General features: G+C 35.2%; 1 protein-coding gene across 1 annotated transcript; it reads right to left on the reverse strand.

Moving 5' to 3' along the window:
• Positions 1 to 8,733: 8,733 nt before the first annotated feature.
• Positions 8,734 to 10,989, reverse strand: LOC126678346 (uncharacterized). The gene is made up of 6 exons (XM_050373250.1): positions 10,012 to 10,989; positions 9,747 to 9,911; positions 9,550 to 9,645; positions 9,320 to 9,473; positions 8,919 to 9,179; positions 8,734 to 8,825 (listed from the first exon to the last, which is right to left on the reverse strand). The coding sequence occupies exons 1-6, from the start codon at positions 10,987 to 10,989 to the stop codon at positions 8,734 to 8,736; spliced, it is 1,746 nt and encodes a 581-aa protein (XP_050229207.1).
• Positions 10,990 to 11,415: the final 426 nt, after the last annotated feature.

An 11,415-nucleotide genomic window follows, 5' to 3' on the forward strand; every position in this document is an offset into this window, starting at 1 on the left:
ATGTTTCTTTTTTTTTCTTTTGAAAAACAAAAACAAAATGAGACATTTATAATAATTACGGATCACAATACGTCAAATAAAAAATAATATAAATCATTTCTATTAAGAAATATTTCAGATAATAAGTGTTACATATAGAAATTGAAGCCATGAGAAAAATTGCAGTTTAATTGATGATAGCACGAATATTCCTAATGGTGAATAAGGATAATATTGTCAATTATTAAAATAGTGGAGTGCGAATATAAGATGTTGGAGTGCAAAAATTGCTTTCCAATAAACTAATATGATAAGATAAGTTTGAGTACTAATTATAATAATCTATTATATTGTGATAATTGTTAAGAGTACTAATTAAAATGGACTAATTTGACTATTTAATGATTATTATTTTAATTATTTTTTAATCGTATAGAATTTTAAATAAAATAAACTATTTTAATGAACTACTATTTTAATTTTTATTTTATATTTATTAGTAAATTAAGTTCTCTATAATTATAAAATTGGAGTACCTATTAATTTTTTTAAATAATTAAAACAGTCATTTAAAGTATTTAATAAGATAAATTATTTCAAATTAACTATTATTTTAAATTTTATTAAATAATTTAATAAATCACACTAAAAGTCACGTGTAAAACACGTAAACGACTCATGGATGAAAACGCAATGATGGAAGTGTATAAAATAAACAAACGACAGTTGGCGGGAGTCAATAAAGATAATCACACTTTTACCTTTAGACATGCTAAACTACAGTCGCCTAATAAATCCAAAAAAAATTGAGGTGTTGTGGTCAAAATGTCTGAATAATTTTGTTTCAAAAAATAAAAATGAAATCAAAATAAAATAATATATTGGATTGATATTTCTTTTTTATTTTTCTCTTTAATATTAGTATCCTACGATTATTTTTTAAAATTACAATGAATTTACTTTAACTACTATTATTTGTTTATTTTATTTATTTGTGAGATGACTTTCTTTTTATATATATAGTTGTCTTCATAATATCCATAAAAATTCATAATTCATCATTTTTTTGCATTATTGATTCTATATATTTATATTTTTTTTGATGGATTTAGAATTTATTAAAAGCCACAAGAAGTGGCAACTCAAAACAACTCAAAACTTACGCCACTTAAGGCTACGACTCTGAAAGTAAAGAGCGAAACGAATTACAAAAAGATAGAATCCGGGTTTCTATACACATCTAAACCGGAGTAAACAAAAGAAGGATGGTTACATTTATAATGAAAAACAGCAGTATTAAGACTTTTGAAAAGCACATCCCCTGTGTTCGATTCCTTATGCTGAAATACTCGATTATTGCGGCACTTCCAAATTTCCCACACAAAGATCATCCAAATCGCCGTCTAGAGCTTCGAAATTCCTTTATTAGTAACAATTGCTGACCACTGCAAAAAGAAGTCCTCAAAAGAAGATGGCATTACCCAACAAATACCCAACTTTTGAAAAAACTCATCACAAATTTTTCTTGCAAAAATGCAATGCAAGAAAATATGATTTTGAGTCTCTTATACACCACAAATTCCACACCTAGAGTTGTTATCCAACACAATTTTCCGAGAAGCGAGAAACGAAAGGGTCGGAGTCCAATAATACAATGTCGTCCACATAAAGAATTTAACTCTCGGAGGAGCTTCACTAACCCAATTTTTTCTGAAAATAGCAGCTGCTATAATTCTTTTCTGCGTGAACTCTGCTGCTGAACAATTAAAAACAGTCGTTGGGTATTTTTCTAAACCATCATCTATTGTTGTTGCTGAATTAACAACACCCAAAGTCATCTCTTCAGTTACCATAGCTGTCGCCATTCTATTCCCTGTCATAGTTGGTGCGTGTTCAATCCCAGAATTCGAACTCAACAACTTCGCCATACTCGCTGCTGAAAATCCTTTATCGTTTAGCTGCCAAACTAACTCATCTTGTTCTGAATTTCTTTGCAGACTATGAATATTACAGACCTGATCAAACCTCCTCTGAAGCTCTCTAAACTGCTCTTTCTCTCCCATTCGTAAGCGGCGACGCCACCTCCAACCAGAATCAAGAACAGAACTTACTCTTGCTTGTTTACAGTTTGAAATATGGTATAGGCGAGGAAAGAGGGTCGCTGCCGTGCCATTTCCAGACCAATTATCATGCCAAAAGGAAGTTAAATCTCCGTTACCAATATTGAAACTCACATTCAAAATAAAAAGACTCCAAACTGTCGGATCCAGACAACAAAATCTTCTTATACCCTTCCATATAAATGAAAGATGCTTAGTATCCCCAAGTAATAGATTATCCCAACATGTTACCGAAGAACACGAAGAAACAACATTGAACCATAGCGAGTTTCGATCCGCCGTACGTAACTTCCACAACCATTTAAAAAGCAAACTTTGATTTCGAATTTTCAAACTACAAATCCCCAAGCCGCCATTATCAAAGTCTTTGCAAATAGTTTTCCAAGAAATTCTACAAAGAACTCTAGAAGTTGAGGTATCCCCTCTCCAAAGAAATTTACGCATATAAACTTCTAACTGATGTTGAACACTACTCGGCATTCCATGCATAGACATAAAATAAATTGGAAGGCTATAAAGAACAGACTTCAGTAACACTAACCGACCCGCCGGAGAAAGCAAGTTGCCCTTCCAAAGAGACAACTTTGATTTAAAGCGCTGAATAACATGCTCCCAAGTTGAAACAGGAATCTTTCGAACAGCTAAAGGCAATCCCAGGTACTTGATAGGGAAGTTCTCAATATGGCAGCCAAGTAAACTCGAAGCTAAACACAAATCTGAGTCAGAGATGTTAATCCCAAGCAAAGAGCTTTTATGAAAATTGATTTTCAGACCTGAAATTAATTCAAAGCAACGGAGAATACGAGTCAGATTGCGAAGTTGTTGTAAATCATAAGGAAGAAATAAGACCGTATCATCCGCAAACTGAAGAACCGAAATAGAATCATGGACATTAGAAAAGGCAAACCCATCAATAAGACCCATCTCTTTAGCCTTTTGCAAAATACTCTTTAAACCTTCCGCCGCTAAAACAAATAGGTAAGGTGAGATTGGATCTCCTTGACGCACTCCTCTTTTAAGCATGAACGGCTCAATTGGACTCCCATTCACAAGAACGGAAGTGGATGCCGAAGATAAGCAATTGGACATCCAAGCTAACCACTTGTCCGGAAAAGACATAGACCTCATAACACTCATCAAATAATTCCAGTCTAGAGAGTCGAAAGCTTTATGAAAATCAAGCTTTAGGACAAGAAGCTTATCTTTCCTTTTCTTTGCAAAATGAATTAATTCATTAGCAATCATGGAGCAGTCCATAATACTTCTCCCTTTAATGAACGCATGTTGATGATCCGAAATTACAGAGGGAAGAAGAGGAACTAATCTGATAGAGAGGCATTTTGATAGCAGCTTATAAATCCCATTAACTAAGTTGATAGGGCGATAATCCCCAATGTTCGAAGACCCTGGAACTTTTGGAATTAAAACCATGAAAGATGAGTTCAAACCAGGAGGCAGAATGTTTGAGCTATGAAACGAGTTAAAAAAACTCTAATAATTCCTTTTTGAAGAATCTCCAAGCTCGCCTATAAAAATAGTAGTTAAAGTCGTCGGGATCAGGAGCCTTAGTTTCATTACAGGAGTTCAGCGCAGAGTAAATTTCATCTTCTTGGAATGGGCGAATTAAGCCTGCTACTTGCTCCAAAGATAGTGAATTAAACTCAAGACCTGTAATATCAACAACAACCTCATGGGACTTAGAGTATAATGCAGAATAGAAAGCCCTTATCCGCAATCTAATATCGTCTGGATCAATAAAAATAGCATCATCAACACTAACAGCTGTAATCTGATTGTTACGATAATGCATTGAAGCCGTTGTGTGAAAAAACTTCGAGTTCCTATCACCCTTTAAAGACCAGTTAAGTCTTGATTTCTGTAACCACAAGCTTTCTAATCTCTTCTCTACCTGCCATAGATCGGATTTGATAACAGCTAAGCGAATTTTTTCCTCTTTCAGCAGCTCCCTAGATTCGGCAATGATGTCTAAGTTCGCTGCTTCCGATGAAAGCTCAACTTGCTTAGTATTTTGGTCCCCAAACACTTCTTTATTCCACTTCTTAATCCTTTCTCTAAGCTGTTTTAGTTTGCCAACTAAAGGCAAAGAATATTCAGCTGCATTAATATTCTCCCAAGAGCTGCCAATAAAATTACTGAAATCGGAGTGATCCCACCAGATATCAATTGAACGAAACGGCTTGGGCCCCCAATCAAATTTAGAACTTGATTAGAATAAAAGTGGAACATGATCGGATAAACCACGAGGCAAAGAGGATAGAGAACTGTTATTCCAAACTGTTGTAGCCGACAAAGAAGAGAAACACCTATCAATTCTTGATTTCGAAAAAGAATTTTGCCATGTATAACAGCGACCATGAAGAGGAAGATCAACTAATTCGGAATCATTTAAGAAATCACGCAGGGCTAGCATAGAGGGAGAGAAATCCGAACAGTTCAGTCGCTCGGCAGGAGACAAGACTTCATTAAAGTCTCCACTAATCAAAACCAGACCTGAGAATGACGTAAGAGGCAATAGTTCATTCCATAAAGCCGATCTTTCAGAGGCAAGATTACTCGCGTAAATGAGTATATGACGAATAGATAAGGAATTAAACTTAAAGTCCAAACAAATCCATCGATAGCCAGAAACCGTTGCAATATTCTGAAGTAAAACTGTATTCCAAATGACAAGAAGTCCACCTGAAGCGCCCTCCGACGGAACCCAAGCGAAGTCAAAGTCTAAGTTCGGCCAAAGTTTTCGAACTAGAAAGACATCAATTAAATCTTTCTTAGTTTCCACCAATCCAAAAAACGAAAGATTGTATTTACTGACCATACTCCGGATAAAACGCTGTTTTCGTTGATTTAATAATCCACCCCTGCAGTTCCAAGAAATGAAGTTAAAAGGCGTTGTCATAGAAGAATCACAAAACCTTGAGACCAGGAGAAGAAATCAGGATTTCTGGTTTTTCAAGTCCTGTTCCATATTGATGAGCAATTGTTTCACGTTTTTTATATGTTTCGCGTTTATATGTTTATATGTATATGTTTCGGGTTTTTTTTTATTTCAGCACAATCTAAAAAACGTGGGCACAATCTAAAAAACGTGGCACCATATATCTAATTTTTTTTATTTTATGGCATATATAGTCTAAGTATTTTATACGATATCGTTTTGGTCATTCATACGACCTTTTACAGAAAATAACGCATAAAACGCAAATCGGACAATAATACGAAGAGTTTGAAATACTTGGAGCACGAAATGAAATGTTTTTTAAAATTGTGCTTAAATCGAAGATAACGCTAAAGATGAGGATATATAGTGACAACTATCCTTTTTTGTAATGCAATTTTTATTATATTATCTTTTAGTTTTAAGTGATTAAAATAGTATTGTTAAACAGACAAATTCTTTTATATATTCTTTCAACTATGTCATTTATATAGATAATTAATAATATTTATTAAACATGTAAAATTGTAAATATTTAAATTATATTATTCTTGATATTTAATAATGTAATAAAATAATACCCATTCCTTGTCAAAATAATAGCAGCATTTGCCATATACATATGTCTTAAAACAATAGATCTACTTTTCTATTTTTTAAATTTTGTTCTTACATTATTTTTGTTCGTGGAAATTTTTTTAAAATATTATTAAGTGAAATACTTATAAATATCAATTCACTAAATGTAATATTTGAAAAATTTGTTTGTTGATTTTTTTAATCATAAAAATAATATTAAATTATTCACTTTACAATTTTTAATGCATTCTTATACTTTTCAGTAAACATTTTTTTTTTGAGTAAAAACATGAATTTTAGGAATCAAAACACACACATGAGCATCTCAACTAGGTTGACACCCTTTTAGCGTTTGCATCACGCTTCTAAAAATTAAAAAATATATTAAAGATAAAATTAAAAAAATTAAAAAACTAACCAAAACAACTAGCAAATATAAGATGCAGCTTATAATTACAAAAGCAAAAACAATTGGCACAAAAGACCATCAAATATAAGTTGCAGCTGCAGCTCCGCATTTCGCAAGTAAGTCGGCGATCCGATTTCTTTCTCTATAAATATGAAAGATCTTAAAATTCATATTATAAATCGGACAAAGACAAGATAACCAATCATGTAAATACTCTCATAGAACGTTCTTCGATTTCAATCAACATTTAATATTTTTGTGTTTTTTTTATAAAGTCTCACTTAATAATAATTAGGATTGCAATATAAAAACTACAATGTTATAACTATAATAACTATGCTTCTTAATATACCCACAATTAGGTCTATTACATCTTCACCATGTTCTTTTTCACAAGTTACTGATTAAATGATCAATTTATTTATTTTATTTTCTATATACACAAACTTTGGAAGTAAAAGCAATTAATTATGGTGGATATTATTGATGAAATTGATAATTATATTTAAAAAAAATTATTTTCTTTTTCAATAATTAAATTCGTAATTACTTTTGAAAATTCTATCGAACTATTTTTATCAAAAAAATAAAAGGATAAACTTAAATAAAATAATAAAAATTATATTAAATTTATAATAATTATATAGATTATAATATATTCCGCTGCATTGCGCGGATAATATGCTAGTTATAAATTATGGTAATAAAAATAATAACTGCTATCATCCTAAACTAATGTAAACCATTTTTTATCATTTATTGTACCCGGAGAAGGGGATTTTGACACTTTTGAGGAGATTCAATTCCAAAACCTTAAGAGTGCATTGTCTAGCACATATGCTACTTGAGATAAAGCTCATTAGCATAGTGTAAACTTTATTAGTTATTTTATAATTTTCTAAGGCTTAATTTCATAAAAAAAACTCCCAACTTGCACTTCTTTTTGTAATAATCCATAAAATTTTAAGGTAGAGGCCGAGGAAGAGGCAGAGGCAGAGGTCAAGCTGTCAATGTGCAAGAACCAGTGCTGGCACTAGGGATCCCTCAACCAGCGAATCCTGCCGGATTTAATATGGACCAGTTTCTGACTGGAATTGCGACTATGGCGACAGCTCAAGCAGAGAACCAGAATATGCAACGGGAGCAGTTGCTACAGCAGTAACAGCGTTTGGTCGTTAATGTGGATAGAGATATCGTTTTGCCTTACATGTGCCTTAAGCCAACTGAGTTCCACGGTACTAGAGATGCATTGGATTTTCTGGAAAAAGTGGAGCGTAACGCTAGACGCCTTCAAGCTGATGAGAGGCAGTCTATCATTCTGATTTAGATGTCACTAAAAGATCCAGCGAAGGATTGGTTTCAACGTGAGATTCAGCCGACTATGTGCAGATGACCTGGGCTTAGTTTGTCAATCGCTTCAAAGAATAATATCTTCCGTATTTAGTGACGGAGCTGCATCGTGATGGATTGCTGAATTTGAATAAAAGAGATAGATTGGTGCAAGATTATCTTACAAATTTAACAAAATTGAGAAGATTTGCACTAGACTTGATGGTGGATCCGGTTAGAGTGAACACAAGGTTTATGAAGGGCTTAGGACCCGACTTCGTAAGTTTAATGTCAAGTGTGAACATGGAACTGGTTCGGTTGATTGATAGTGCTCGACAGATCGAGACTACCCTGATTCAGTGTGGAAGACTTCCAGATCCTTCTGGTCAAGTGCCGATTAGGAGTGAGAGTGTGCAGATGACATAGAGTGCCCTAGTGCAGTCTTATGTTGGAAACTTCTCTAGATCCCAGCGTAATCGAGAACGTAAGAGAGGTAGATTTGGTAATCGAACTGGAACTTCCGGAACAAGAGTTGGAGCTAGGACAAAAGGTGGTGTAGGAGTTGGAACACCCCTTTGCCAGACTTGCAACAAGAAGCATTATGGAGTATGTCGTATGGTTTCGGGAGTGTGTTTCAATTGTGGCCAACAAGGTCACTTTACTAGAGATTATCTGAGGCAGATGTCCCAAGGTTCGATGACTACGGTTGTACAAGCTTCCTATAACCAGCATAGAACTGCATATCAGGCAACATCAGGATATGGTCAGACTGGAAGTACTTTTACTGGCCAGAGAGGCCGTGGTAATGGAAATCGAGGAGGAAGAAATGGTGGAGGTCGTGGTACTGGTAAGAAAGCATGTTATCAAACTCCCTTTTTCATTCAAACACAACCTACGACGCCATCTCCAAGTCCAATAGATTACGTCTGAAATACATGCCTCTTTTTGTCTTGAAAGATTAAAAAGTCGTATGAAAAATTCCGTCATAATACAATTGTCATGCCAACAATCAGACCAAAAGGAGACTGAAAAGCCGTTGTTTACCTTGAATCTAATATTAAAAAAGAACAAGGACCACAGTGAAGTATCAATGCAGCAGCTATTCCGTATACCCTTCTAAATAAAAGATAAGTAAGTAGCATCATTGCAGGTAAGAGAATCCCAATTATGCACATTAGAACATGCGAGCATAATCCTCGACCATAAGGAGTTCATGTTGTGAAATCGCAATTTCCAAACCCACTTGTAAAGTAAACTATGATTACGAATGCTGAGCTTGTAAATGCCTAAGCCACCTTCTTTAGAATCAACACAAATAGTAGCCCACGATACTTTACAAAGAGCTCTGGAAGTAGTATCTCCTATCCATGTGAATCGTTTCGTGTAACTCTCAAGTTTATTTTCAATAGAACCCGACATTCTAAATATAGAGACATGTAATAAACAGGAAGCTCTGCAAGACAGATTTAATGAGAATTAATCTTCTTGGAGAAGATGTGAGGGAGCCTTTTCAAACAGAGAAAAAGAATATTGTAATGAGTCTCACCATTCAACACCGCAGAACGCATGCGATTGATAAAAAAACATGTTGTAGAAACAGCATCTATCCAAAAATATTTTGGAACCTGTGTTTGAAATAAAAGAACTCTAGCAGTTTCAAGAAGATGACGATTCTTACGCTCAGCTAAACCGTTTTGTGAAGGTGTATCGACACAAGAAGTTTGATGAAGAATGCTATTCTGAGACATAAAAATTTGAAAAGGACCAGACAAGTATTCTTTTGCATTGTGACTTCGTGAAGTATGAACTGAAACATTAAATTGGGTTTTAACCTCAGCACAAAAACAGTAAAATGAGTAAACAATTCCGAACGTTAACGTTGTTTCATTAAATATAACCTAGTAGTTCGAGAATAATCATCCACAAAAGTCACAAAATATCTGTAACCTGGTTTAGACACAACAGAATAAGGACCCCAAACATCAAAATGAACTAATTCAAACGGAAAATTAGACCTTTTATTGACTCGAGGAACATAAGTCAAACGATGGTGTTTAGCAAATTGACATGACTTACAATCTAAGCTAGACAACTTTTGAAACTGAGGACATATTTTTTTTCAGCAGAGGTAAAGAAGGATATCCCAACCGACAATGCTCGTCAAAAGGGGTGGATACAGTAGAGCAAGCAACAGGTCTTCTAACGGTTGTTTCCAAAACGTAGAGACCACCAGATTCCCGTCCACTACCAATAACTTGTTTCGTCATAAGATCCTTAAAAAAACAATGATCAGGGAAAAATGAGATAGAGCAATTAAGAGAGCGAGTAAGTTTACTCACAAAATCAAATTAAATGAAAAACCAAGCAAATTAACAATAGTGGAAAGGGAAAGTAATGAAGTTGGATTAATAGTACCAGAAATAGTAACCGAAGATTGAGCACCATTGGCTACGGTAACGTGGGAAGGAAAAGTCTTATTATAAGAAGTGAATAGTTTATAATTACCTGTCATATGATTTGTAGCACCATAATTAATGACCTATTTTGAAGACGAAGCAATGAGGCACTTATTAGAATTACCTGACTCAGCAATGGCAGCGACAGACGAAGAATGCTCTGAAGCTAATGATTCTTGATACTTGGCATGCATATTCATCCGTAGTAAGAGTGTAGGATTGAGCAGTTGATGGAGCAGAGGGTGTAAATTCATTAGTAGCAACTTGAGCAGACCGATACCGTTTCTCCTTGACCTTGAGAAGAGGACAAGTTCGTTTGGTATGACCAGGCTCATGACAATAAAAGCATTCAAGAGATCTGCTGCCATCATTTGGACTTCGCATGTCCTGTTCAACAGATCTACTGCCATCATTTGGACTTCGCATGTCCCGGGTGCTCCCCCGGGTTGGACCCTCAAAAGAGCGGTCAAAAGTATGTCTTCGACTATAAAGAGCGGTAGAAGGAGGAACAGAAGGAGTGGCTAAAAGAACAAGGTTACTACGCCAAATACGAGTCAGAGCCTCCTCACCATCAGAAATGTTAGCTCTGGAGAGAATCTGAGAAGTGACTCCTTCATATTCTGAACTGAGTCCACATAAAAATCGGAGAACAAACATTTGTTCCCGTTGAGCTTGAAGGACCGTGATATATGTGCTTAAAGGTAGCAATTCATTCAATTGCTCAAAGGTGTCCTTTAACTGCATATAGTAATCATGAATAGATTGTCCTTGGGGATCAGTAGTATAAAACGACTTATATGTATCATATAAGTGAGAAACATTACCCTTTCCAAGATACAAAGATTTCAAATAATCCATAATTTGTTTACAATACCCACAATGACGAACCAAGCTAACAATCTTAGCATCAATAGAGTTCTTGATGCCAAGTAAAAGACAAGCATCATTAGCCATCCAATCTTCATCATGCGTTTTTGGCTCGTCGGTCAAATGGCGGGATTTTCTGATACCCCAAAGATAAAACGTAACAATGGTGGACCAATCAACATAATTGGACGCCCCAATCAATTTATGATCAGTAATCCTATGAGATACTGCCATAATACCACTAAGCATATGTTTATTACGTCCACTAGTTTCAGTTTTCTTTCCTTCAGCCATAATAATCAGAAATAGGCACAATAAATAATAATTCCAGCATGTACAAAAATAAAATTACAGCAGCAGAATCACAGAATCACCACAGTACAGGTGCCAACAAAATTTGCAGAAATTGAAAAACTGATTAGATGGGAAGACCGGAAATAAGGTACTGATTTGGAAAAAAATAGGTCGGAGATGAACCGGTGGCCGAAGGTGGTCCAACGCGCTGGTGCGTGGCAGAGAGTGGTCGGAGGGCAGAGGCGCGTGGCTGAAGAAAAAGCAGCCAGATCAGCAGAACTCAGCAGGTCGGCGGGCTGCGAGTCTGCTGAGAGGGGCGGTGAGATTAGGTGATGGCCAGAGGTTGGTCACAAGAAAAAGCAGTGGAACCCTAAGTTCCTGAACTGAAGAACTGATGTTTGCACACAAAGGCAAAAAAAAAAAAAA

The sequence above is a fragment of the Mercurialis annua genome, linkage group LG4 (assembly GCF_937616625.2).
Source record: "Mercurialis annua linkage group LG4, ddMerAnnu1.2, whole genome shotgun sequence".
NCBI lineage: Eukaryota > Viridiplantae > Streptophyta > Magnoliopsida > Malpighiales > Euphorbiaceae > Mercurialis > Mercurialis annua.